Source organism: Suricata suricatta, chromosome 5 (genome assembly GCF_006229205.1).
Source record: "Suricata suricatta isolate VVHF042 chromosome 5, meerkat_22Aug2017_6uvM2_HiC, whole genome shotgun sequence".
Lineage (NCBI taxonomy): Eukaryota > Metazoa > Chordata > Mammalia > Carnivora > Herpestidae > Suricata > Suricata suricatta.
The window spans coordinates 45,865,241-45,888,862 of NC_043704.1; the positions used below are offsets into that span (position 1 = coordinate 45,865,241).

The 23,622-nt window shown below is 36.0% G+C and overlaps 1 protein-coding gene across 1 annotated transcript in view; it reads left to right on the forward strand.

The window, feature by feature from the left end:
• The first annotated feature begins 23,076 nt into the window (after window positions 1-23,076).
• LOC115291124 (olfactory receptor 5AC1-like) overlaps window positions 23,077-23,622 on the forward strand; it is a 9,077-nt gene continuing 8,531 nt past the window's right edge. The window contains exon 1 of the mRNA XM_029938692.1: window positions 23,077-23,619. Coding sequence (XP_029794552.1) covers window positions 23,077-23,619 — 543 coding nt within the window. The remainder of the gene's footprint in view (window positions 23,620-23,622) is intronic.

A 23,622-nucleotide genomic window follows, 5' to 3' on the forward strand; every position in this document is an offset into this window, starting at 1 on the left:
AAATTTCACAGATGTTGGAGCATTTTTTTCCTTCCATGTATTTCTGGACCAGTAAGCTTTCCTCTTCTGCAAAGAGCCAGTCAATGGAAGACATGTAAGAAGAGTTGTTGGTCTCAGACTACAGACACTTTGGCTGCTGGAGGATTCCCTGTGGTACAGTTTGTTTTCCACCTCAGTGCTCTCATGAGATCCAGGGCCTGACCCCTTGATCTACCACTTCAGGCTACCAAGACCTGTTCTCTTCATTTAGGACCATTATCTACACCAACATTTCCCAAAGTAGTTTGTGGCTATGCTGGAGATACTTTGTAAAAAAGTGGTTTGTGCTAAGTGAGTTTGGGAAATGCACTTTACAACCCTATCAGGGATTTATGGTTCACGTTACATGGTACAGTGGAAGTTCTCTTGTCTTGTAGAGACTTGGAGGAGGTTTGCTCAATGGTCTAGTCTCAGCCTAAATCTTGCTTGGTCTATCAGAAGTACTGACACACCTGATCTCCTTCTTGTTTGAAACATTTCTTCACCTGCCTTCTGGGATCTCTTACCCTCCTGTTTTCCTCTTACCTCCCTGGCCATTCTTCCTTAGTCCTATTATCTGATTCTCCCTTCTCATCAGAGTGCATAATACTGGAGTGGCCCTACCCTGGGTACCTTGGTATTTTAGCACTAGTCTTTCCTATCAACTCACTTCTTCAGGGATCTCCTCCAGTTGTAAGGCCTTAAAAACCATACTAACAGTCTCAAATCTATACCATCAGTCTGGGCTTTTCTCCCCAAATTCCATCTCATATTGCTATGGTCTCAGTGTTTGTGTCTCCGAAAACTTGGAGGTTAAAATCCCAACCGCAAAGGCAATGGTTATAGGTGGGTTCTTTGGGAGGTAATTAGGTCATGAGGATGAAGCCCTCGCAAAAAATTAGTGCCCTTGTATAAGACACCCCAGGGGATCCCTTACCCCTTCCATAATGTAAGGACACAATGAAAAGTCTGCAACCCAGAAGAGGGCCCTTGTCTGACCATGCTGGCTCCCTGATCTCAGAGTTTGAGCTTCCAGAACTGTAAACAATGGATTTCTGTCCTTCATTAGTCACTGGTTGGTGGTTTCATGTTACAGCAGTCCAAATGGAGTAGGACACACACCCAACTGCCTGTTTGATATTTCTACTTGGATGTCTGATAATTATCTCAAGTTCAAGATCCACCTACAATCTTCTCTATCTCATCTGACAACAATACTGTCCATTCTTGACTCTTTTTTCTCCCACCCCGTGACCAATCCACCTTAAGAACACATCCAGGATCCAAGTGCTTCTCACTACTACCTCAGCAATTTCCCTGGTGTTTAGTTACCATCTTGCTTGAATTATGGCAGAAGTGCCCTAACTAGTCTTCCTGCTTCTTCCCTTGTCCCATTTCATTCAATTCACAGCAACCAGTGATTCTTTAAAAAATATTAAGTCAGGGCACCTGGGTGGCTCAGGCAGTTAAGGGCCCAACTCTTGATTTTGGCTCAGGTCATGATCTCATGGTTTGTAGACTTAAAAAAATTTTTTTTTTCTGTTTTTTATTTATTTTTGAGAGACAGAGAGAGACAGCGTGAGCAGAGGAGGGTCAGAGAGAGAGGGAGATATAGAATCCGAAGCAGGCTCCAGGCTCCAAGCTAGCTGTCAGCACAGAGCCCAACGCAGGGCTTGAAACTACTAACTGTGAGATCATGACCTGAGTCGAAGCCGGATGCTTAACGGACTGAACCACCCAGGCGCCCCATGATCTCATGGTTTGTAAGCCCCACACTGGGTTCTGTGCTGACAGTGAGGAGCCTGCTTTCGATTCTCTGTCTCCCTCTCTTTCTGCCCCTCCTCCTTCTTTCAAAATAAATAAACATTAAAAAAATAATATTAAGTCAAGTTACTCCTCTTTTCAAAACACTGCCATGGGTTCTCATTTTTCTCAATTCACAAAGTCGTTACAATGACTAGGAAAGCCCTACATAATCTGCAACTCCATCTTCCCCTTTGCCCCTCTGATTTCACCTACTGTTCCCTCCACTCTCCCATTTGTTCCACAAGCATTGGCTTTTTTGCTGTTCCTTGAACGCACCAAGTATGGTCCCATCTCAGAGTCCTTGCCCCAGTTGTCACCCTTACCTGACACACTTTTTATCCAGTTATCTATATGAGTAACTCCTTGAACCAACTTACATCTTTGCTTAAATGTCATTTACTCAATGAAACATACCCTGACCACTTGTAAAAAAATTCAGTATGCTCCCTTTCTTCCAACAACCGGTGTCACAATGTACCTTATATGGCACTTACCATGTTTTATACAACTTACTTATTATGTTTATCATTCATTTTCTGTCCAATTTTGCTAGAATGTAAGTTGTGCAAGAGAGCAATTTTGTTTGTATTATTCCTTAGAGTATTCCAAACATACAACCATTTTTGGCATACAGTTTGTGTTTAGTAAAAAAAGCCTGTTTAGTTCTGCTGAATTCTGTTTCCCAAAGTTAAATGACCTCAGATCTCTTTTTTATTTGTTTATTTATTTGAGAGAGAGAGAGAGAGAGAGAGAGAGAGAGAGAGAGAGAGAGAGAGAGAAAAGCAAGTGAGCGAGGAGTGGAGGCTCCATTCTCAGTGCAGAACCCGATGCAGGGCTTGATCCCACGACTGTGTGATCCTGATCTGAGCAGAAATCAGGAGTCGGAGGCTCAATTGACTGAGTCACCCAGGTGCTCCTCAGATCTCCTTTTTAAAAAAATCTGCAATACTTGCTAATATTACTCATAAAAAGGTGTTCCTCCAGAACACCAATTGGGAAATTCTGATTTATAAGTAAATCTGTGCTTTACCCATTCTCCTTATCAAATGCTATGTCCTATCATCTCAAGACTACTTTTGATGACTGCTAAACTTCTTTTTATGCTTATTTAATTTTGATATAGAGAGAGACAGAGTGTGAGCAGCAGAGGGGCAGAGAGAGATGGAGACTCAGAATCTGAAATATTCTATTAGCTATTAGCACAGAGCCTGACACGGGGCTTGAACACGCAAACCTCGAGATCATGACCTGAGCTTCAGTCAGACACTTAACTGACTGAGCCACCCAGGTGCCCAGAATGCTAAACTTTTAAATTCACAATGTAATAGTGATGGCTGATAAGAACCAGGCAAGACACTGAGAGGGGATTTTGAAGCAATATTTTGACTTGACAAAATGATGCACAAAAGCAAAAGTCCACGTTTTAGGCAAGCAATGGCGCTATTTTGGAGCACATGTTTTTCAGATATACCTGGCAGATCATATGCCTTTCTTCACCATTTATATCACGTCAGGGTGCCCCTCTCCACACAGTATGGATGACTGAGTGGCGAAAATCCTTCTCACCTCGTCATTGAATAATCTTAGCTGGACTAACTACCCATATCAGTATTAAACTTAAGGGATGAATAAAAGTAGTTTATATGTTGTCAATTATGAATTTTAAGTGGGAATAGTTTGCATAAAAATCAAAATAAACAATGGCCTAGCTTACAAAGAGTTGGCCCATGAAAGGTCTTAGGGTTTCAGTTCAATTACAATAAGGCATCTCTCTCTGTGATGTTGAATCGCTCCTTAACCTTATCCCTTTAGTACTTTCTGTGCAAGCCCAGTAAGCTTCTTAAGAGAAAAGCAGAAAACCACATCTGTCAAAATTAGAAAGTGATAACTACAAGGAAACAAAATAAATCACAGGGTCACTGGAGAATTTTGTAATGGCTTAAGCCCCCTTCGGATAAACTGCCTCTTGTTCACTCTTCTTCCATTCTGATGATGTCAGCCAGCTTCAATTCCTTTGGCAGAGAACCAAAAAGAAAACTCAGATACATTGGCTGTGTCCTCAATGTGTTCATCATGAGTCATGTAGCTATTACTTTGCCTACAAAGAGAGAAAAGGAAAGTGAAGATCTTATTTTGACTGGATCAAGAACATGTGACAAAAACGATAAAATCCAAGCCTCCAGAAAACCCCCAAAAATATCTGCAATGATGTCACATAGGCAAAATACCTTGAGATGAAAATTGTAGAGTTGCAGAACTTTGGTATGGAAAAAACTTTGGAGATCACTTAGACTACCTCCCTTGTCTTTTTAATATATGAAGAAACTAATATTGGAAAGATTATATAGATTTGCATTTGTTTTCTTGTTTATTTTGCCTTGGTACATTGGAAATACAATATAACCTGGCCATGCCAAGAGTAGACAGTAGGGGGCATTCACTTCCCTCCACAAAATCTTTGTTCTCATTCAGAGATGATGTTTTCTCTTCTGTTTCTCAGAATTACCAGAAACCCAGTAAAGCTTCTTTCCTTTTCACCACATTTTTTATTCCCTTTTTCAGTTCAGTCCCAAGATACAGAATGCACTGTGATAGGAGAGGGGACTGGGGAATCTTGCTCGGCTTTAGAAGAAAGTGGGCGGTGCTAAAGCGGAGAAATCTTCATCACAGTGCAATAATACATAATGACCACTAGATGACAGCATAAACCACACAGAACCAGCTACACCACACTATCATACAGGTCCTCTTCCTCATGAAAGGAAAATCACAATGATTTGCACTTAACAGTACAGGCAATATTAAAGGAAAAGCTTAATGATATAATGTCAAGTGACTCAGGGGGGATAATTCCTGTTATCGAGGAAAATGCAATTATTTACCTCGGATATAGACTGACTAATGATGTGTGTAGGTTTCTCTGAATACTGAGCATATTTTTAAGGTTTCACCTCTTACCTACATGTAAGAAGAGCATTTTTGTTTTATCTCTGGGAATTCTAGGAGGTACAAGTGAGCACTATGAGACAGAAATTTTCTATCAAAATAAAGTGCACTTAGCACAATGAATAAATAAATAAAAAGTGAAAAAAATATAATCACCACAATTAATGTTAGCTGCAATCTTATTCCTCTCTATTAATATAGTCTTTATATTTCCAATATAATGATTTTGATCAAAAGTCCCACCATTCTCCTAGTCTTGAAAATTTGAAGTCATCTTTGCTCCTTTCCTTTTCAAGATTAGATTTTTTTCTTTTCTTTTCTTTTTTTTTTTTAATTTATGTTTTGAGGGGCATCTTGGTGGCTTAGTCACTTAGGCCCTGAACTCCTGATCTCAGCTCAGGTCTTGATCTCAGGGTGGAGAGTTCAAACTGGGCGCGGAGCCCACTTGCGTTTTGCTTCAAAACTTGTTTTGCAGTTCCTTTGTATTCCCACTGCCACTAAACCCTTTTGCCTTAATATAAACTTGGATCTAAATCAGCCTCCTTGCCCCAAGTCTTTCTAGTTTACTCTCTTCTATATGCAGTTTTGGCAATATACATTAATCATACTTCTTTTTCTAGTATCTTTTCTCTGGCAAGAATACTTTCCCATTGCTTATCAGAGAAACTCTATTCTGTTATGTCAGTCTTCTGTCATTATCCCTGTGCTAATACCACACTGCCTTGATCACTGTAGCTTCATAGTAAACAAATCTTGAAATCCTTCAACTTTATTCTTTTTTTGCAAAGCCCTTTTAATTATTCTAGTTCTTTTATCCTTGTTTACAAGTTCTCCGGTCAGCTTTTCTACATCAACAAAACAATTCTGCTGAATTTTGATTGGCATTGCATTAAATCTGTAGATCAAAGTGGTGGTAATTAACACCTCACTGTACTGAACTACCCAATCAATGAGCATGGTATGCCTCTCCCTAGGACTTTTGTGATTTCTTTTATCAGTGTTTATAGTTTTCAGCATATAGATCTAATATGTATTTTGTTATATTTATACCTACTAGCTTATGTTTCTGGAATTCTTATAAATGTCATTAAGTCAAAAAGTTTTGGCTTTCATTTATACATTGTTAGCATATAGAAATATGATTGATTTTCTCTTCAATTTTTAAAATTGTTGTAAAAAACACAGAACATGAAATTTACCATTTTAACCATGCTTTGGTGTACAGCTCAGAGTTTTTATTAAGTGCCTCCAAATTATTGTGCGACCATCACCACTATTCATCTCCAGATTGCTTTTTGTCTTAATTAAGACAATATTTTTACAGAAGTTTAAGGTTTGCAGCAAAATTGAGGGGCGGAGGACAGAGAATTTCTACATAGCCACTTCCTTTACACACATATATCCTCCCCTATTATCAACATCTCCAACCAGAAGATATACATTTGTTACAATTGATCCACCTACATAGCTTCATCATAGTCACCTAATGTCCGTAGTCTACATCATACTTCACTCTTCATGTTGTGCATTCTATGGGTTTGGACACATGGATAATGACGTGTATCCATCATTATAATATCATATGTAGTATTTTCATTGACCTAAAAATTCTCTGTGCCTCACCGATTTATCCCTTTCCCTTCAACCTCTGGCAACCGCTGGTCTTTTTATGGTTTCAATAGTTTTGCTTTTTCCTCAATATTATATATTAGAACCATACAGTATGTAGCATTTTCAGTTGGCTTCTTTTACTTAGTAATATGCATTTAAGTTTCCTCCATGTCTTTTCACGGCTTGACAGTTCATTTCTATGTAGCCTGGAATAGTAGTATACTGTCTGTATGTACCACAGTTGATTTATCCGTTCACCGACAACATAGGACATCCGGGTTGCTTTCTAGTCTTCGCAGTTAGGAAGAAAGCTTCGGTAAACATCTGTGTACAGGTTTTTGTGTAGGCATACGTTTTCGAATTGTTTGGATAAATGCCAGCAAGTGGAGCTGCTGGATTATATGGTAAGAGTATGCTCAGTTTGTCGGAGACCACCACACTCTTCAGGAATGGCTGGAGCATTTTGTACACCCACCAGCATGAGTCAAACGTCTTGTTGCTCCACATCCTTGCCAGCATATGGTGGTGTCATTGTTCTAGATTTTGGCCATTCCAGTAAATGTGTGGTGATATCTCGTAGTTTTTTTAATTTATATTTCCCTGGTAACATATGATGTGTGGCATATTTTTATATTCATACTTGCCATGCGTATATCTCCTTTAGTGACATGTCTGTTAAGGTGTTTGTATGATTTTTAATTGGCTTGGTTATTTTTTTATTGTTGAGGTTTAAGAACTCTTCATGTTCTATCTTCTGTCTGATAACTATCAGATAACTATCTTTTATCAGATGTGCCTTTTGTAATTTTTTTCCCCGTCTGTGGCTTGTTTTCTTATTTCTAGACATACCTTTTGCAGAGCAGAAGTTTTTTAATTTTAATGAAGTCTAGTTCACCCTTTTTTCTTTTTTATTTCATGGATCATGCCTTTGGTGTCGTATCTAAAAAGGCATCACCGTATCTAAGGTCACGTAGGCTTTCTCTTATGTTATCTTGTAGGAATTTATAGTTTTGCTTTTTTTATTTCTATTCGTTGTCCATTTTGAGCTAATTTTGTGAAGGGTAAGGTATGTGTCGAGATTCATTTTTTTTGTGAGTGGACGCACAATTGTTCCAACACCATTTGTTGACGACACTATCTGTGCTCCTTGTGTTGCCTTTGCTCCTTTGTCAAAGATTATCTGACTATATTCATGTGGGTCTATTTCTGATTCTCTGTCCTGCTCACTGACCTGTTTGTCGATTCTTTCACCAACACCATACTGTATTGATTACTGTCATTTTAATAGTAAGCAATAAGTATAATAAATAACTTATTGGGTAGCATCAGTTCTCCAACTTTGCTCTTCTTTAATATTGTACTGGCTATACTGGGTCCTCACCTCTCCATATAAACTTTCGAATCAGTTTGTAGATATCCACAAAATAATTTTCTGGGATATGGATTCGTATTGCATTAAATATAAAAATCAAATTGGGAAAAAGTGACATCTTAGTAATAATTAAAAAATTTTCTATCCATTAACATGGGATATCTTTCCATTTATTCAGTTCTTTTTATATTTCACTCATCAGAGTTTTGTAAATTTTCTCATATATACCTTGTACATATTCTGTTAGATTTATATCTGAGTATCTCATTTTTGTGTGGTAATGTAAGTGGTACTTTGTTTTACTTTCAAATTCTATTTGTTCATTCCTGATACATAGGAAAAGGATCAACCTTTTTGTGTTAATCTCATATCCTGAAGCCTTACTATAATCACTTAGTAGTTCAAAGGGTTTTTTGGCCACTTCTTTAAATGTTTTTACATAGATGATCACATCTTCTGTGAACAAAGAAGTTTATTTATTTCTTCCCAATCTGTATATTTTTTAAATTTCCTTTTCTTATCTTATTACATTATTTAGGACTTCCAGTATGATGTAAAAAAAAAAATAGTGGGTGGCTGGCTCAGTCAGTTGAGTGTCTGACTCTTGATTTCAGTTCAGGTCATGATCCCAGGGTTGTGGGACTGGGATCAAGCCCTGTGTCAGGTTCTGAATTGAGTATGGAGCCTACTTAAAATTCTCTCTCTCTCTCTCTCTCTCTCTCTCTCTCTCTCTCTCTCTCTCTCTCTCTCTCTGTCTCTATCCCTTCTCTGCTCACACAGTCTCTCTCTCTAAAATAAAAAATGTGGTAAGATTTTTTTTTTGATTTGTACCTGTTCTTAGTGGGAAAGCTTCAAGTTTCTCACCATTAAGTATGATGTAGTGTGTAGATATTTTGTTGATATCCCGTATCAAGTTGAGGGAGTTCCCCATTATCCCTAGTTTGCCAAATTTATATCATGAATAGGTGTTGGATTTGTCAAATGTGTTCTCTGCATTTATTGATATAATCATGTGATTTTTCTTTTTAACTTATGTTATGGATTACATTAATTGATTTTTTAAAGTTTATTTATTTATTTTGAGAGGGGAGGGAAGTGCAGAGAGAGAGGGAGAGAGAGAATCCCAGGCAGACTTTGTGTTGTCAGCATGGTGCCTGACACAGGGCTTGATCTCACAAACCATGAGATCATGATCTGAGCTGAAATTAAGAGTTGGATGCTTAACCAATTGAGCCACTCAGGTGCCCCTACATTAATTGATTTTTGAATATTAAGCCAGCGTTACATACCTGTGATAAATCTCACCTCAGCACGCTAATTCTTTTTATACATTATTAGATTTGATTTGCTAGTATTTTTATTGAAGGTTTTTACATCTTTGTTCATGAGAGATTACCGGTCTGTAGTTTTATTTCATTGTAATGTCTTTATCTTATTTTAGGATTAGGTAATGCTGGACTCATAGAAAGAGTTGGGAAATATTCCCACTGCTTCTATTATCTGAAGGATATTGTAGGAAATTGATATAATTTATTCCTTAAGTGCTTGGTACAATTCACCAGTGAACCCAGATGAGCCTGGTGCTTTCTGTTTTGAAAAGTTAATAATTATTGACTCAATTTCTTTAGTAGATATGGGCCTATCAAATTGTCTATTTCTTCTTGCATAGTTTTAGCAAATTATGTATTTCAAACAATTAAACCATTTCATCTAGCTTATCAAATTTATGGGCATAGAGTTGTTCATATTATTCCTTTAATGTCCACAGGATCTGGATTAATGTTCTCTCTTTTCTGATATTAGCAGTTTGTGTCCTCTCTTTCTCTCTCTCTCTCTTTTTTTTAAAGAAACTTAAAGAAGAACTTCTTTAATGTTCGTTAAATGGGAGAGGGGCAGAGAGAGAAACACGCACACAGAATCTGAAGCAGGCTCCAGGATCTGAGCTGTCAGCACAGAGCCAACTCAAGAACTGCGGGATCATAACCTGAGCTGAAGTCAAACGCTTAACCAACTGAGCAACCCAGTCACCCCTTAAACAACCAGCTTTTGATTTCATTGACTTTTTTTCTTTTCGTTTTCATTGACTTCTGCTCTAATCTTACTGTTATTTTATTCTGTTACTTTTATTAATTTTCTCTCCATTTTCTGGTTTCCTAAGGTGGAAACTTAAGATTATTTCTACTATATGTATTCAGTGCTACAAATTTCCTTCAAAGTACTGTTTCACTGAACCTCATAGATTTTAATAAAAGGTTTTTATTTTAATTTATTTCAAAATAGTTTTATTTATTTTTATTTTTATTATTTAAAAAATTTTTTTAATGTTTTATTTATTTTTGATACAGAGAGAGACAGAGCATGAGAGGGGAAGGGGCAGAGAGAGAAGGAGACACAGAACCAGAAGTAGGCTCCAGGCTCTGAGCTAGCTGTCAGCACAGAGCCTGACGCGGGACTCGAACCCACGAACGTGAGATCTGACCTGAGCCGAAGTCGGAGGCTTAACCGACTGAGCCACCCAGGAGCCCCTATTTTTATTTTTAATATAATTTATTGTCAAATTGGTTTCCATACAACACCTAGTGCTCATCCCAATAGTTCAAAATAGTTTTAAAATTTCTCTTGAGATTTCTTTTTTGACCCATGTGTTATTTATTAGTGTCTTACTTAATCTCTGTGTATTTTGGGATTTTCCAGTTATATTTCTGTTATTGGTTTCTATTTTAATTCTATTGTGACCTGAGAGCAGAGATTGTATTCCATCTTGGTAAATAGTCCATATGAACTTGAGAAGACTGTGTATTCTGCTGTTGTTATGAAGTAGTCTGTGGATGTCAACAATGTCCAGTTGATGGTACTGTTAAGTTCAACTACAACTTTTCTGCCTGTTGGATATACCCAGTTCTGATAGACAGGTATTGAAGTCTCCAGCTATAATAGTGGTTCACCTATTTATCTTTGCAATTCTATTAGTTTTTCCCTACATAGTTTGAAGCTCTGTTATTAGGTCCCTACACATTAAGGATTACTGTGTCTTGTAGAATTGCTCCCTTAATCATTATGTGATAGCCTTCTTTATCTCTGACAATTTTCCTTACTTTGAAGTCTTCTCTGTCTGAAATTAATATAGCTACTCCTGCTTTCTTTGGATTAGTGTTAGCATGATTATTCCTCCATTCATTTAATCTGTATGTACTTTATATTTAAAGTGGTTTTCTTGTAGACAACATCTGGTTGGCTCTTGTTTTTTGACCCATTCTGACAATCTCTGCCTTTTGATTTGTGCACTTAGAACACTGGCATTAAAGGTGATTGTTGATATAGTTAGATTAATATCTACTCTGTCAAAAATACATGGAGACAAATGAAAATGAAAACACAATGGTTCAAAATCTTTGAAATGCAGCAAAAGCTATTCCAAGAAGGAATTTATAGCAATACAGGCTTACCCCAAGAAGCAAGAAAAATCTCAGATAACAACCTAACCTTACACCTAAAGGAGGTAGAAAAAGAAGAATGAACAAACCCAAAATAAACAGAAGGAAAGAATAACAGAGATTAGAAGAAAAATAAAACAAATAGAAACTAAAAAAGCAATAAAACAGATCAATGTAACCAGGGGCTGATTTTTTGAAAAAATTAACAAAATTGATAAAACTTTAGCCAGACTCAGAGCGAGAGAGAGAGAGAGAGAATTGAAATGACAAAATCAGAAATGAAAGAGGAGAAATAATAGCCAACACCACAAAAATACAAAGGAATATAGGAGAATGTTATGAAAAATTATATGCTAACAAATTGGACAACCTCGAAGAAATGGACAAATTCCTAGAACATATAACCTCCCAAAACTGAATCAGAAAGAAGTGGAAAATTTAAACAGATCAATTACCAGCAATGAAATTGAATCATTAATCAAAAAGCTTCCAACAATTGAAAGTTCAGGACCAGGTAAATGTAAAGGCCTATAAAGAAGAGTTAATGCCTATTCTTCTCAAACTATTACAAAAGATAGAAGAGGAAGGAAAGCATCCAAATGTATTCTACAAGCCAGCATTACCTGATACTAAAACCAGAAAAAGACACTACAAAAAAAGAGAACTACAACGTAATATCTCTAATGAATACAGATGCAAAAATAATCCTCAACAAAAATTAGCAAACTGAAGGCAACAATACATTAAAAATTCATTCACCATAATCAAATGGAATTTATTCCCAGGATGCAAAGGTCGTTCAATATTTGTATATCTATCAATGTGGTACATCACATCAACAATAAAAAAACCCATTCATTAATTCAATAGATACAGAGAAAGGATTTGACAAAGCACAATATCCATTGATGCTAAAAACACTCAAAAGAGTAGATTTAGAGGGAACATACCTTAACATAATAAAGGCCATATATGAAAAACCCACAGCTAACATCATACTCAATGGCGAAAAGCTGAGAGCTTTCCCCTAAGATCGGAATAAGACAGGAATGTCCATCTACTGTCACTACTTTTATTCAACATAGTACTGGAAGTCCTATCCATAATAGTCAAATAAGAAAAAGAAATAAAAGGCATCCAAATTGGTAAGGAAGAAGTAAAACTTTCATTATTTGGAGATGATATGATATCATACATAGAAAATCCTAGACTCCACCAAAAAAATACTAGAATTGATAAATGAATTCAGTTAGTTCATAGAATACAAAATCAATATGTAGAAATCTCTTGTATTTCTATAAATTAATAATGAAGCAGCAGAAAGAGAAATTAAGAAAACAATCTCATTTATAATTGCATCAATAATATTAAAATATTTAGGAATATACTTAACCAAAAAGGCTAAAGGCCTGCGTTCTGAAAACTATAAAACATAGATGAAAGAAACTGAAGATACACAAACAGAAAAATACTCCATGCTCATAAGTTAGAACAACAAGTATTGTTAAATGTCCATACTATCCAAAGCAACACAGCATTTTCCCCAGAACTAGAACAAATCCTAAAATCTGTATGGAACCACAAAAGAGCCCAAATAGCTAAAGGTGTCTTGAAAAAGAAGAACAAAAACATCTGGGGGTATCACAAATCCCAGATGTCAAGATATGCTATCAAGCTGTAGTAATCAAAACAGCATGGTACTGGCACAAAAATAGACATATAAATCAGCAAAACAGAATAGAAAGCCCAGGAATAAACCCACAATTATATGATCAATTGTTTTCAAGACAGTAGGCAAAAATATGCAATGGGAAAAAGACAGTCTGTTCAACAAATGGTGTTGAAAAAGCTGGACAGCAACATGCCAGAGAATGAAACTGGATCATTTTTTTATACCATACACAAAAATAAACTCAAAATGGATTAATGACTTAAATGTGAGACCTGAAACCATAAAAGTCCTAGAAGAGAGCACAGGCAGTAACTTTTTTGACATTGGTGTAGCAACACTTTTCTAGCTATGTCTCCAGAGGTAAGAAAACAAAGCAATCCACTGAATGGGAGAAGATCATTGCAAATGACATATTTGATAAAGGGTTAGTATCCAAAATATAAAAAATAGCTTACACAACTCAACACCAAGAAACAAATAATCCAATTAAAAATAGCCAGAAGACATGAACAGCTATTTCTCCAAAGAAGGCATAAAGATGGCCAACAGAAACATGAAAAGACTCTCAACATCACTCATCATCAGGGAAATGTAAACAAAACCACAATGAGATACCATTTCACACCTGGAAGAATAACTAAAATCACAAGAAACCATACATGTTGGTAAGGATATGGAGAAAAAGGAACTCTTGTGGACTGTTGCTAGTGCAGCACACTGCACAACTGGTGCAGCCACTATGGAAAACATTATGGTGGTTCTTTAAAAAAGTAAAAATAGCATTACTATCTGATCCAGTAACTCCACTACCAGATATTTACCCAAAGAATATGAAAGCACTAATTTGAAAACATACATGCACCCCTACGTTTATTACAGCATTATTTACAACAGCCAAACTATGGAAGCAAGTGTCCATCAACAGATGAATGGATGGATAAAGATGTGCTATATAATGAAATATTACTGAACCATAAAAAAGAATGAAATCTTGCCATTTGCAGCAACATGGATGGATCTAGAGGGTATAATGCTAGGTGAAATAAGTCAATCAGGAAAGACAAATACCACATGGTTTCACTCATATGTAGAATTTAGGAAACAAAACAAATGAACAAAGAAAAATGGAGACAAACCAAAAACAGACTCTTAACTAAATGGAACAGGGGCCCCTGGGTGGCTCAGTCGGTTAAGCCTCCGGCTTCGGCTCGGGTCAGATCTCATGGTTGTGGGTTCGAGCCCCGCATCGGGCTCTGTGCTGACAGCTAGCTCGGAGCCTGGAGCCTGCTTCCAGTTCTGTGTCTCCTTCTCTCTCTGCCCCTCCCCCTCTCATGCTCTGTCTCTCTCAGTATCAAAAATAAATAAAACAAAAAAAAATTAAAAAAAAATAAATAGAACAAACTGATGGTTACCAGAGGGGATGAGTGGAGGAATGAATGAAATGGGTGAAGGGAATTAAAAGTATATTTATTATGATGAGCACTGAGTAATACAGAGAACTGCTGAATCACTATATTGTAGGCCTGAAAGAAATACTTTAATTATATTGGAATTAAAAAAAAATCTACCATGTCATTACTGTTTTGTATTTGCTGCCATTATTCTTCTTTGTCTTCCAATCTCTTTCTGGCTTTTGTAGTTTTAATTGAGCAATTTATGTAATTCCAACCATTCTTCTTAGCTTATTGGTTGTTTCTTTTTAAAAAACACTTTTTTTTAGTGATTGCCCTAGAGTTTGCAATATACATTTACAACTAACTCAAGTCCACTTTCAAATAACATTATTATATGACTTCATGGGTAGTGTGAGTACCTTATAATAACAAAATAACCCTTTTTCCTGCCTCTCATCCCTGTATAATTGCTGTTATCATCTTCATATCCATACAGAATACATATATGATATACACATAAGCTTATGTAATCAAATGCATTGTTGGTGATATTATTCTGAATATAATATTATCTGTTAGATCAATCAAGTATAAGAAAAATAGGAGTTTTTATCTTACTTTCACCTACTTTTTCTTTGATCCTTTTCTTACTTTATGTAGATATGAGTTTCTGACCTAATTTATTTTCCTTCTCCCTAAAGAACTTTAACATTTCTTGTAAGGCAGGTCTACTGGGAACAAATTCCCTCAATTTTTGTTTGTCAAAGAATGTCTCTATTTCTCCTTCACTTTTGAATATTTTGCAGGGTACAGACTGGTGTTTTTTTTTTCTCTCTCAAAATGTTTCATTCCATACTCATTGCTTGCATGGTTTCTGAGAAGATGGATGGTTGTAATTTTTTTAAGTTAATATTTGTTAAGTAGAGCCCTCTGGAGTGTTGGATGGTGAGCCACAGGTCAACAAAGACCACAAAGGAAATGAGATAGAGAAGTTTATTCCTCACAGGTCCTGGAGCAGGTACAGGGCATGCCTTGACCTGCCATGTAAAGATGTCAAGGCAGAGGGGTACCTGGGGGCTCAGTCAGTTAAGCATCCGACTTTGGCTCAGGTCATGACCTCACAGTTTGTGAGTTCAGCTCAGAGCCTGGAGCCTGCTTTGGATTCCATGTCTCTCTCTCTCTCTCTCTGCCCCTCTCCCACTCACACTGAGTGTGTGTGTGTCTCAAAAATTAAAAAAAAAATTTTTTTTAAAGCTGTCTAAGCAGAGTATAGGCAGAGTGCAAGCAAAAGGACCTGGGACATATGCCTTTACTAAGGTCTGTGGGTAAAAGTGTTTCTGGGGTTGGTAACTTAAGGCTGAATTTGTGAATTCAAACCCGAAAGACTGGCATTTTGGTAAGCTCTGAGGAGATCTTATTTAAGGAGTGCACAAGGAAAAGCAACTGGGAAGTGGGAGAGACTGTTTCTCGCCAAGAGCATGGGGGAAGCCCTATCAGGAGCTTACATTTGTGGACGGGTGAGCTATTTATTACCTAGGGCATGTACTCACAGAAGGGGCTAGTGTCAGTTCAAAGCTCCTGTGGTCACTTAGCCACACAAAGTAAGTGCCAAAGCATCAATATTATGGAATAGTTTAAACTATACTGACATAGTTTTTCTCTTTGTTCCTCTACAGGTAAGGGTTTTTTTTTTTTTTTCTTCTGGGTTCTTTAAAAACTTTATCTTTGATTTTGCATGGTTTGAAAATAATATGGCTATGTATCATTTTATAGCATTTAGTCTGCTTGGTGTTTTCTAAGCTTCCTGGATCTGTGGGTTGGTGTCTGACATTAATTTGGGGAAAATTCTCAGTTACTATCATTTCAATTACTGAATTTCTTTATGACCACTTAGCAAGTGTTTTTTTTTTATTTTTTAGTAATTTTAGTAACCACCAGTGATTGTGATTGAATATCTATGAAGCCGCAGAGCATAGGCTCTGATATATGATAGGTGCTTAAACAAATACATGTCTGATAAAGGAAAGGTATGGCCTTAGTTGTTTTAAATACATTGATATAACATTTATACATAACATTATTTCCCTGATGTGAATATTCTTTTATTGTTTTTTGGAGATCCAACACTACTGTCTCTATGGTAGTGAATATCGATCTGGAGTTTACTGCCTAAAAACAAATGTATTCATGAAAAAATTACAGATGACACCAATTTCTTTTATATGCTATCAGATAGTCAGTTTGGGGTGAAAGGCTATGCATATCCAGACAGTTCACAAAAACCTAACTGGAATTCTTTCCTAAGAAACATTTCCTTTGCCTTCTAAGAGTCCCATATTTCAGCAGATATTTTATTTATCAGGGACAGTGTTACTTTTTTGTTTTCACTATAGTGTAGTATAATAAATAAATCCATTGAATATCAGTGTGCTGTTAAAAGCATATACTAGTTACCTAATTTATACAGTTGGCATGAATAGTTTCTATTTAATATTTACAACTGGCCAGTTAGAAGAGAAACCAATGCTACAAAGATCTTCACTTGAGATTTTTACTCTTAAACTTTGTTTTGCACAAGACCGCAGGTCTTAGGTTCAGCAAATCATCGCTGAGCTTGAGGTTCTGCATTATTCAGAGCACCCCAGGTGATTCTGATGCGGAAGGGGTTTGGGTCACATTTTGAGAAACAAAGCACTAAAATTGCTCAAACATTCATGACCTTCACTTTAGATTTGAATTCTTTTTTCTTAATAGGAAAACCTGCCTAATAAATCAAACAAGAAATAAAAAGCATCTAAAATAGGAAAGAAGAAGTAAAACTGTCACTATTTGCAAATGAAATGATACTACATATAGAAAATCCTAAAGATTTCACCAAAATTATGTAGAACTAATAAATGAATTAATTAAGGTTTCAGGACACAAAATTAATATACAGAAATCTTTTGTATTTCTATGCACTAATAATGAACTGTCAGAAAAAGAAATTGCTTTCATTTACAATTACATCAAAGAGAATAAATACATAGGAATAAATTAACCAAGGAGTTGAAAAACCTGTACTCTGAAAACTAGAAGACATTGATAAAAGAAATTGAGGATGACACAAATAAATAAAAAGGTAAATGATGCTTATGGATTGAAAGAATTCATGCTGTGAAAATGCCCTTACTATTGAAACCAAGCTATAGATTCAGTACAATCCCTATCAAAATACTAATAGAATTTTCCAAAGAACTAGAACAAATAATCCTAAAGTTAGAGATATCATGCTCTCAGATTTCACAATATATTACATCCAGTAATCCAAACAGCATGGCCCTGGCACAAACTACATATAGACCAATGGAACACAAGGGAGAGCCCGGAAATAAACCCATACTTATACAGTCAACTAATCTACAAAAAGGAACCAAGAATATACAGTGGGGAAAAGACAATCTTTTCAATAAATGGTACTGGGAAAATTGGACAGCTACAAGCAGAAGAATGGACTTGGACCACTTTCTTATACTATATTCAAAAATTAACTGGGGCTCCTGGGTGGCTCAGTTGGTGGGCGTCCGACTTCAGATCAGGTCATGATCTCACGGTTCGTGGGTTTGAGCCCCATGTCGGGCTCTGTGCTGACAGCTAGTTGAGAGCCTGGAGTCTATCTTTGGATTCTGTATCTCCCTCTCTCTCTGACCCTCCCCTGCTCACGCTGTCTCGCTCTCTCAAAATTAAATAAAACATTTAAAAAATTAACTCAAAGTGGAGTAAGGACCTAAATGGAAGACCTGAAAACATAAATCTCCCAAAAGAAAACAGGCAGTAAAGTGTTGGACATTGGTCTTCACAATAATTTTTTAGATCTGTTTCTTCAGGCAAGCATAAGAAAAGCAAAATATTGGATCTATGTCAACTTAAAAAGGTTTTGCACAGCAAAAGAAATCATCAACAAACAAATAGGCAACTTGCTTGGTGGGAGAAGATATTTTCAAATGGTATAGCTGATAGGAGGTAAATATCTAAAATGTATAAAAAACTCATACAACTCAGCACCAAAAAAAAAAAAATTAAACCATCTGATTAAAAAATGAGCAGAGGACCTGAACAGTCATTTTCCCAAAGAAGATGTAGAGATGGCCAACAGACATATGAAAAAATCCTTAACAATGCTAAGCCTTAGGGAAATGCAAATCAAAATCACAATGAGATATTACTTCACACCTGGCTTATAGCAAAAAGACCTGAAATAACAAGTGTAGGTGAAGATGTGAAGAAAAGAGAACTCTCGTGCTCTGGTGGTGGGAATGCTGGTACCACCATTGTGAAAAACAGTACGGAGTTTCCTCAAGATATTAAAGTAGAAGCGCCATATAATCCAGTAATTCTGATTCTGAATATTTACTTAAAGAAAATGAAACCACTAATTCAAAAAGATACTCAAACCTTAATGTTCAGCATTATTTACAATTGCCAAGATAGGAAAGCAACGTAAGTGCCCATTAATAGGTGGATGGATAAAGATGTGTATGTGTATGTGTATAGTGTACACACATACACACATATATAATGGAATATTATTCAGCCCTAAAATGAATGAAATCTTGCTATTTGGTACAACATGCATGAATCTAGAGGATATTATGCTAAATGAAATAAGTCAAAAAGAGAAAGACAAATCCTATATGATTTTACTTTATATGCAAAATTTAAAATAAAAAAAAGCAAAACATTTGGATCTATGTCAACCTAAAAAGGTTTTGCACAGCAAAAGAAACCATCGACAAACAAAAAGGCAACCTACTTAGTGGGAGAAGACATTTTCAAATGATATAGCTGATAGGAGGTAAATATCTAAATGTATAAAGAACTCATACAACTCAGCACCAAAAAAAATTAAACAATCTGATTTAAAAATGAGCAGAGGACCTGAACAGACATTTTCCCAAAGAAGTTGTAGAGATGACCAACAACAACAGACTAATAAATTCAGAGAAAAAAACCGATGTTTGCCAGAGGAAAAGGGTTAGGGGGATAGGCAAAATAGGTGGAGATAAGATATATAAATTTCCAGTTATAAAATAAATGAATCATGGAGATGTAAAGTACCGTATAGGGAATATAATCAATAATAATTCGGGCACCTGGGTCGGCTCAGTCGATTAAGTGTCCAACTTCAGCTCAGGTCATGATTTTATTGCTCCAGAGTTTAAGCCATGAGCCCTGCGTTGCGCTCTGTGCTGGCAGCTCAGAGCCTGGAGCCCGCTTCAGATTCTGTGACTCCCTCTGTCTCTGCTCCTTCCCCATTCATGCCCTGTCTCTCTCTCCTTCAAAAATAAATAAACATTGGGGTGCCTGTGTGGCTGAGTTCGTTAAGCATCCGACTTCGGCTCAGGTCATCATCTTAAGGTTCGTGGGTTCTAGCCCCTGGTTAGGCTCTACGCTGACAGCTAGTTCAGAGCCTGGAGCCTGTCTTCGGGTTCTGTGTCTCCCTCTCTCTCTCTCTCTGACCCTCCCCTGCTCATGCTGTCTCTCTCTCTCTCAAAAATAAATAAAACATTAAAAAATAAAGTCAAATCACTTTGTTGTACGAAACTAATATAATATTGTATCCCAAATATACTTAAATAAAAAGTAGCTTACGAAAAATTATGTATAGCAGTGCCATAATTTTATTTTCATATGTATATATAAATGTTTATATGTTATGTAAATATAAATATATATTAATTACATATAATAAAGTATACATAAATGTAGCTACATGTATAGGCAAATGATGGCAGAAATATACACTAAAAAGTTAACTGTATTTATCAGTGATTAGTAAATTATAGCAATTTGTTTTCTTTTGGCTTTTTAACATTTTCAATTTTTTTCTACCATTAACCTGTAATGTTTTTGTTTGTAGAAGAAAGAAATAGGCTATAAAAAGAATAGTAACAAAAGTGTATGTTAGAAGTGATTTGTTGATTAGTCTATAATGCCCAGTAGATTGATTTCATTCTACAGGGAATCTTTTGGTGCCATTGAGGGAATTTCAATATTATGTTTGCAAATCAGTTTGAAGATGAGAAGAAATAAATATCTTTCCTTTCAAACTGTATTTTCGAAAGAAAAATAACATGAAACAAATAGTCATCTTTGACATTTTTGTTCTTGTATCTTAAGAGTTCTTCATGAAAATTTATTTTTTATGGCATCTCCGCATCTTCTTATAATCACTAGGTGAGAATATAGTGCTTTATTTTATTGTATATTATTCTTTCCAAGAAAACAGATAGAAACTACCATTTTAGTACCAAAAGCTTTTCATGAGCTATCAAAATTCATGAAAAATATTTTTCAGATGATTTATCTTCCAAATGGAACATTCTGAATTGAATAGCTAAATAAACATGTGTATTTTCTCTGAAAACTTTTGGATATCAAGCTATGTATTTTTAGAATGAAGAATTGAACTCATACAATTCAGTTATAGCATTGAATGCTTTACCACCATGCTATGCTACCTACTGAATAGCAGGGATCATGGTCACACACAGACTTGGGTAGAAATGTACTTTAGAAAATCCAGCGCTTTAGATGAGAACCTCAAAACAAGGGTCATAAAGCTCATAATCATTTGGTAATTTAGACGTGGGATAGGGATTCAAACCCTCTGTAATATTGTTACATTTTTGTTAATTTGGGAGATGCCAATATAATGAATTATAAAACACATCTATTTAATATTTGTCTCTTTGAAAATTAAAATTCATTCTGGCATTTAATTTACATAGAAAGACAAACAGAATGAGGAAGATTTCTGACTGCCAAGAATCAGAGTTATGGGGTTTTTAAAAGGAGTCTATGATTTCCCTTTCAATTTGGATCTTTTTTAAGGTGATACTTTGCTGGAAACATGCACACACATAAAAAATAGTTCACCACAACTATTAAGAACCACAACTTGTTGGATTCTGTGAAGAGTGTAAAATAAGTGTAATCTGGTGTTTGTAGTGATTTGACAGCAGTGTGCTTATTTGATTATTACTGCTGAATTACCAGCCTCTGTATTTATTAATGTCTAATATAAATCTCAAACAAGTTTCCCCCTTTTCTATTTCCAGTGAAGATTGAGATGAACTGTTTGTTCTCAAAATAGCTTCCTTTTTACTGGGGAAATATTCTAGGTGCTTTTTTTATGGAAAATGTCTCAATTCCCATATATATTTTTATTGTTCAAACATTATTCTCATTAGAACTTAATTTTTCAGAAATTCTGTCTTCCCTCAATTTCCTGTATTGTTCTCTTTGAATTACCAAGCAGGCACATTAGGGGAATGTTTCAGGCTAGTGCAACTTGGGGAATGAAGTCTTCAGCTTCTGTACAGAACTGGTGAACAGGTTGTAGAGGTAAACATATGTCTTAGAATGGGTGGTCTTGCAATGACAGCCGGGGAGCTATGACTCTAAGATGGAAATATTCCTTTGAATGGTTATATATTTAGAACAACTCTTTGTAAATGGGTAGCTCCTGGTTTAGATACTAAGGCAGAGATTGGAATACACAAAACATATTTATGTTCAGACTTGCGCAAAATTTGGGAAGTGCATTGTGATGATGAGGACTGAGGCTTTCTTCTCCTGGGTCCCCACAGGATCTAATCTTCTCACTTGCTTCCTAGGCTTGTAAAACTCATGGATACATTTTTAGTCTGGGGCTCTTATCTGTCTTGACTGTCTTTATGTTAGTCATTTCCTATTACTGTGGTTCGTCTTTCCTCATTTGATTTGCCTTTAAACAAAATTAATACTTTCTACTATTTAAATTGAACTCACCTTTTCAAAAACACTGGTTATTTTTTCTACTGTGGTGCCATTTGTAATGTTTCATTCCTTCCTGACTTTGATAGTCCTACTTGTAATCCCAAAAAGAACAGGAAAAGAAAAATCCTTACAATCATTTTAGAATTTGTGCCTCTGAAATATTAAAACATATTCTCAGTTAACAGGACGGTAATTGTTTTATTTGGCTTATAAAATGACATCCCTTGGACATGTGCCTTTATTTCTTCACTCCTCTTAAAAGGGGGGCTTTTTTTTTTATCTTGGGTGTAACACCACATAGAATTTCTACGTGTGACTGAGCTAAGAATGACAGCGCTCTACCTGAGGAGGTACTACATAGATATTTGTTGACTGAATGAATGATTATATTCACATATGAGAGTTTATTGGGGATAATTAAAAAGAGTTAATTAGAAATTGGGAGTGGTTTTGAGCAATGTAAAGTCAAAAGACTTGATTAGGAATCTGGGATGATATTTATGAATATATAATCAAATAACAATGATAGTAGACAGTAAAAACAGTAATGCAATATTAATTTACTGACTTCTTATTCAACCTATTAATGCCTTACAGGGACTGGATAATGCATATAATTGTCAATCAAAGATAGAGCCCATTTTTCATTCAATAGAAAAGACACACAAGATTTTCTGTGAAAGGATAATAATAACACTTTTGAAACTGAACTGCTGCTATTTTTAGAGACTTTCATTTAAAATGTATGTTTTTAGTCTCAATTCTGAAAAACAATTCACTGTTAATGTATTCAATTCTAAATATGTATGCACTTAAAAGCCATCTTTTGAAAATCTTTCTCATTATTTATTATATACTTAATACTTAAGTGTTTCTAAAAAAGAGAAACCCTGTTTCTTCATATTTGTTGAGAAAGTGCCATCTGAAATAGGAAACAGACATTGCCATTCAATACAAGTTTTTATGACCTTTGATTTTTTTCTTTTACCTATTTTATCATGGTAGTGATCAGCCTGAGTGGATATGACGGAGGCAAACAAGACGCAGGTGATGGGGTTTGTTCTCACGGGACTGACAGATCATCCAGGGATGCAGGTCCCTCTGTTCCTGGTGTTCTTGGTCATCTACCTCACCACCATGGTGGGCAACCTCGGACTGATTTTCCTCATCTGGAAGGACTCCCATCTTCACACCCCCATGTACTTATTCCTTGGCAGTTTGGCTTTTGCAGATGCTTGTTCCTCCTCCTCTGTGACTCCAAAGATGTTAATGAATTTTTTATCTAACAATCACATGATATCTCTGGTCAAATGCATCACCCAATTTTATATTTTTGCTTCTAGTGCCACCACCGAGTGTTTCCTCTTGGTAGTGATGGCCTACGACCGCTATGTAGCCATATGCAACCCCTTGCTTTATCCAGTGGTGATGTCCTACCGACTCTGTACTTGGTTGATAGGTATGTCTTATGCGATTGGTTTTCTGCATCCCATCATTCATGTGGGATTATTGTTTAGATTAACCTTCTGCAGGTCCAATATAATACATCATTTCTACTGCGAAATTTTG